The 6354-nt window shown below is 41.1% G+C and overlaps 1 protein-coding gene across 2 annotated transcripts in view; it reads right to left on the minus strand.

Moving 5' to 3' along the window:
• oxr1a (oxidation resistance 1a) overlaps window positions 1–3820 on the minus strand; it is a 114761-nt gene extending 110941 nt beyond the window's left edge. For both annotated transcript variants that reach the window (XM_013912946.1, XM_013912945.1), the window contains exon 1: window positions 3792–3820. In XM_013912946.1, coding sequence (XP_013768400.1) covers window positions 3792–3817 — 26 coding nt within the window. In that variant the 5' untranslated portion in view covers window positions 3818–3820. The remainder of the gene's footprint in view (window positions 1–3791) is intronic.
• Between the last annotated feature and the right edge of the window lie 2534 nt (window positions 3821–6354).

The following is a 6354-nucleotide window of genomic DNA, read 5'->3' on the forward strand; positions in this document are numbered from 1 at the left end:
GAGCATGCTGTTCCACAAGAGGTCAATGTTAATCACAGCTGACAGAGAACAATGCAGCTGCAACATGCATGACTTTCAAGGTGTGACTCCTTTGTACACGTACACAGAAAACATGTGACTCAGTTCTGGCTATGTATAATATGTATAATAATCATGTATAATAATCAGCATCCAAAAATTCAGCTGAGAAAGTGCATTTGTTAGCTTCCAATCTGTGAAAGCAGCGATATATCCAAACACCACTGCATTCAAATACTGATATATATATTTAACATATACTATGTGGGTGGTACGGTAGTGCAGTGGTTAGCACTGTCGCCTCTGGCAGGAGACTTTCCATGCAGAGTTTGCATGTCTCCAAATACATGCTTGTTATGTCAGGTGGTGATTCTGCTGTGTGTATTTCTTCATCTGTTTTGGTCATTTTTATTACTTGATTGTTTGAGTCACTGAACGATTTCTTGTTTTTATGCTGCATATCAACATAAAGTTCTCTAATGTTAATCTATCTGAATAAATAAAGTTTATTAATTTCAGGTGAAGCCTCATCCTCATCAACAACACTCTTCTGGAACAGAAGCAAACTTTCGGTCAAATGTCACAGAAGTAATGAGTGGGCTAATGTTGAGTGCATCTGCATGTAGCTATATATTCAACCACAGGAGTCGAGTCTTTCTCAGTTCCTGTCACAATCCATGTTCACCCTGCCGGACAGTGCGTTGAGCTCTGCCGTTTTTCTCTTGGATGTGGCATAACTTTGATTTGACATTCGCACAGTGTACACCAGGTTTCCCGCATCTTAATCTAAATCCGATACCTTTAAAGCCTGCCAGAGTATACGATTTTATGTTGCTCTCTGCTAAAAAACATCATTTATACTTGTACATTGTATTTCATTATTTCCAGTCCAAAGAAAGTGAGTGCATGAAAAAGAAAAGGTCTACAGTTTTGATTAGCATTAGCAGATTGCTGCAGAATTTCCACGACACTGATGGCCACGTGCCATTTTCCTCTCAGAGCTGTGTATAGACAGCCTATGTGGGCCACCAGGTCCCGGCTTACAAATCCACTTTTTCTGACCAAAGTGGATTAAAGTTTCAGTGGTGAAGATTAGAAGTGTGGCCTGGAGTGATCATTTCACTTGCTCTGCCAAGATCTGTGTTAACCAAGGTATCTGTGTGTATGTGCAGATATTAACTTACTGGATTGAAGGTAGATGGAGAATTTGTCCTGAGTTAGGTTTGGATTTACACAATGCATTTCTGGGAAACTTGACCACTGGCTTCCTTACGGTTTCTCCACAGTATGTGTGGTTCAGTGCACTTCAAACATCTAGGCTGAACCACGTGTCTTTAGCCATGTCGAAAGGCAGGTATTTATACACCAGTGACCCTTTAGGACCGCTCACAAGATTTCTCCAATCTGATTAAAATTCGGATTAGAACGTCACTGTTACATGGAGTGATGCGATCATGACGTACGTTTACATGCATTCAGCATTTGAACAGAAATCATTCTGACAGGCGCAGAATCGTCTAACTTCCCGGAAATATTAGAAGTTGATTTCTAATCTAAACAAATGCTGCTGGATTTCTCCTTTTATCGTCACTGTGCAACACGACACAGATTACAGTCTCTCCCCTCTCTCATATTTATGACTTCAAGTAAAAGTTTGTGTTGGATACAGACCAGCTTTGTTTCACTCTTGCCACATCTACAACTAACTGCTGTAAAAGGGGTTGATGGATCATTTCACCCTGAACATCAGTAGAAGTGTTTACATGCACACTCGGTATGATCCGACTGCAAGAAAAAATTTAGAATCTTTCGATTGACGTGTTTGCTCGAACCATTTTTATTCCAATCGTCTTTTAATCTAGTTGCTCGTGTTCATGTAAACATGGCTACAGATAAATATGGTTACAGATAAATACGGATTGTCTTGTCACATGTCAGAGTCTGGCATATATCAGTCTGCTTGTGAACAAGTCTTCGACTGTGACTTTGGCAAAGGCAACAATGATTCATTCAGAGCATCTCAGAAACAGTAGGGCAGGGTTTAAGGGATTTACAGGAAGGTTTGAGTCACAGTGGCTCCAACATGCAAGGTGTGATGCCATATACCACAGGGGAGCAACAGGTCTTATAGAGTTCATACCTTGGTAAGTCTGAACTGCTCTGGCAGCATGCAAAAGACTAATGCCAAAATTAGGCACAGGCTTGTTTTAACTATCCCAAATGCCACATGTGAAGGTACCTGTCTCTTAAATCTGTCTCAATGAATCTCAGTTTGATTAATTAAAAGTTACATTTTTGTAAAAAGTGTCTTTTCAAAGACATCAAAAGAGGTGCCAGCTGTGCACATCAAAAATGTTCGAGGTAAGCGATTCCTGAATAAAAATGTTTGAAAGTATGATTGATAGTGTATGAATAGAAAGTAATACAAAGAGAGGAATATAAAGGGAACATTATATTTCACTGGGATAAAAAATTCAAAAGGAGCCACTTTTATGCTTAAATCATTAGAAAATGTGAACCTGATTAGACATACAATGCATATAAAGGACTTGCTACAGTTACTGCGTATACACTCAAAAAAATACTGTCAAAATTGTTGCTTCATGTTTTTGACAGTAATTTTTTTTACTGTTTCTCTAAGGATTCGTTTCACGTCTGATTTCATATATGTGCTGTGTATGTGGTTTACGCACTCCTTTCCGTATGACTTTGCTTCCTTTATGAAAGAATAGATGTTCCAGACTCACTCTGTGCAAAGCATCCTGGGACGTGATGTTCTGACACATTCAGGCCCGAGTTGTTGTTCAGTTTAATTCTGCATAGGTTTTTAAATCAGTCTCTGGGGTAGTTTTGAGATGCATTTATTACATTCCCTTTTGCTTAAAAAAAGTCTGTCTAATCAAAAAATTTTGAATAAAGAATTCACTGCAGTGAAAAGTATGGACCTGATTCTTCCTTTATAACTACTGTGAGGGGAAAAAAAACCCTGCAACAATCATCTGTTTCTCAATTTTATAACCACTATGATATTAAAAAGGCCTTTACTCCAATATGTCCATTATATTGCTCTCATCTGCTGGCGAGGCTGCACAGAAGCTTTACAATTATTCAGCCAGACGGCCCTGATTTTGTGCGATCGTACAATAGCAGAGAAATGAACTTGCAAATGGATGATGCCTCTGCGAAAAACTGGAGTGTAAAGTGACACACGGCTTCAGAAAGCCTGTCACTACAGCCTAATGACGACTCTACCATCTGTTGTCAAAAAATCAGGAGGGCCTATAAAGACACTGTGACCATTTCGGAAAAAAATACCTCCAGTCTGCAATATAGATATGAAATCGCAGCTTTCTATTCAAACAAATACACAAACCCCGCTTCTTTACAGACAAGCTGGCAAAACCGACTGAAAATGATTCCCAAATCATGCAAAAGGTCTAGTTTAAAGACCCGTAACTCTTGCAAAATTACGTTTTCACCCTTGTACTTGTATACAAGAAAAAAGCCCCGCCATTCTTCTTTCTTTGACTTACTTGATTAAAGGTCTAAATACAACAAAGTGGCTTCTCCACTTTTCCTTCTCAACGTTGCATCCATTTGCAGAGCAAAATAAATGATTACCATTGTGGCTTTCTCTCATTATTTCTTTTTCTACCTTCAAAACAAACCTCGGTTTAGAGCAAACCTACGTCGTTGTTGTTTTAGACACTATTAGAGAGAGAAATTGCCTTTGGATAAAAAAGGAGAATTTAGTGAGAATAGTTGGTACATACCCAGCACGTTCTACAATGGGTTCCATTGACTCTTGTGCTGAAGAGATAATGGAATCGATCCCTCAAACTGCTTAACTTAAGCGTCTGCCTGTCATGTGACCTTGTCCTCATTAGCAGAGCGGGGCACTGTGCTAATTTATTTACTTAATATAACCTCGACAAGCAGGGATGCACAGACAGAATGAGGAAGAAGAGGCCTGAGCTGGCCAAGCTGATTTGAGCCTGTTACTGTAGGCCGAGTTAAGACCTGAGGAAGGAGGTGTGCGTGTATGTTTGTGTGTGGGGGGTGGGTGGAAGGGTTGGGTGGTGGGTGGAGGGGCTACAATGACAGAGGAAAAGATTGAGATTGACAGGACAAAGGGGAAAAGGATGGGGAAGCTGTCAAGGCTAGCAAGACAAACAGAGACAGAAGGCTAGTAATGCAGAAGAAGAGGAGGAAGAGGAAGCTGGCTAGAGGTACTGTGGGGCATGGGGGTTGTTATGTGCCCTGTTTTGCCTGGTCCTCGCTGCATATCCCTCGTGGCCAGACTCCAGGGGCACGTCACTTGGTTCTGTTCCAGGTGGTAAAAGCATAAGGGCTCCTGGTGGTGGAGATGTGCCACACTCACACTCAGCCATCTGGTGATGAGTCACTCTGTCTCTGTGCTTGTTTGCTCTGACTGGGCATAAGATTGTATGCCATCAATGTGTGTGTGTGTGTGTGTGTGTGTGTACGCCTGTCCCTTTAACAAATTAGCACCCCGTTTTATTATATGATGGTAAATGGCCTGCATTTGTATAGCGCTTTTCTAGTCCCTAAGGACCCCAAAGCACTTTACACATCCAGTCATCCACACATTCACACACTGGTGATGGCAGCTACATTGTAGCCACAGCCGCCCTGGGGTGCACTGACAGAGGCGAGGCTGCCGGACACTGGCGCCACCGGGCCCTCTGACCACCAGTAGGCAAACATGGGGTTAGTATCTTGCCCAAGGATATTTGACATGCAGCCAGGAGGCAGCCTGGGATCGAACCACCGACCTTCTGATTAGTGGCTGACCTGCTCCTGCTCTGCCACCTGAGCTACAGCCATGATGTCAACTCAGAGGAGACATAATCAGTAAAAGCTGAAAGTATCTGGATGTCATCTGCAATATAAGTGAGGTCACGGAGAGATGAAGACAGAAGACATCAGTGAATGTAAAAATATAGTAAGCAAGACTGTCATTAATTAATTAATTAACAATAATAACAACAAGAAAAAAAAAACCCACTGGGGACAAGTGAAATGACACTAGCAATGTAACTTAAAATGCATCTGTGCACTGCAAATGAAATGCAAAAAGTAATGGAGACGCCCCGGAGGCGATGCACACAGTAATCTCCTCAGTATTGTGCATGCCTGATGGCAGCATGCATGCTGCCTCCTAGATAGATGGAGCCAACTAACAGCTCTGTTCTTGTGTGACAGCTCCCCTCCTCCGGGCCACAGCTGACCCAAATCTATGGGGTTTGGTTTTTTTTTTACTCTGACACTCTGGCGCTCCGCTCTCTCCTCAAATCCCAGTATAATTTCTCACACAGTTATCATGCTGGAGAGACTGGTGTGGCACCCTTACTTTTACTGCCCCCTATCTCCCAACACGCAGCCTTACTTCACTGTACAGAAAACTGTAGCACAGATTGGAAAAAAAGCAAGCAGGATTTTTTTTCCCCACTGGAAAAATCTCACAAGATAGATTTTCTAGTAAATGTGTGTCTGTATAAGAATGAATAAAGGGGGCTGAATTACCAGAACCCAGAAAATATTTTTATGCATGACAATTGTCCGAACCAAGCTATCTGTTTTTATGCTTCAGTGAATGAAGGAGATAGCAATGGCAGCAGGAAATACACTTTCCCATTCTTATGAATGCAATATCTCTCAAACGCTCTGAGGGGATGTCTTCAAATTTACTAGTGCTCAGATGTGAACGCATTAGAATTTGGCAGTCATGGCCATTATAACCTCAAAAAATAATAATAATAATAATAATAATTCATACACTAGAAACATGCTAAGAATTTCTAACAGGACAAGGTGATGACATTTTATCACCTTGTGATAATGTCATCATCATTTTATCACAAGGTGATGACATTTTATATTCAAGTATGTCATTACTCTGAGATAATGTTCTGAAGAAACACCTCTTCTGGACATATTTCTGTTTAAAGATGCTCCAAAATGTTTTCAGTTGGTCAAAGTTTAGACTGCAGGCAGGTCAATTCAGCACCTGGACTCATCTATTAAAGCCATGCTGTTGTAATGGATGAAGTACGTGGTGTAGTAGCATTGTCTTAATGAAATATGAAATATCCAAGGCCTTTCTGGATGTTGTCTGGATTGAAGCACATGCTTCTCTAAAACCTGTACATATATATGCCTTTCAGTGGTGATGCTCTCTTTCCAGATGTGCAAGTTGCCAGCATCAAAGGTACTAATGTACCCCCACACCATCAAAGATGAAGGCCTTTCAAATAAAGAAACAAGATGGTCCCTCTCATCTTTAGTCCGGAGGACCCAATTTTACTTAATCCA

The sequence above is a fragment of the Pundamilia nyererei genome, unplaced genomic scaffold (genome assembly GCF_000239375.1).
Source record: "Pundamilia nyererei isolate P.nyererei 1_Seehausen unplaced genomic scaffold, PunNye1.0 scaffold00109, whole genome shotgun sequence".
NCBI lineage: Eukaryota > Metazoa > Chordata > Actinopteri > Cichliformes > Cichlidae > Pundamilia > Pundamilia nyererei.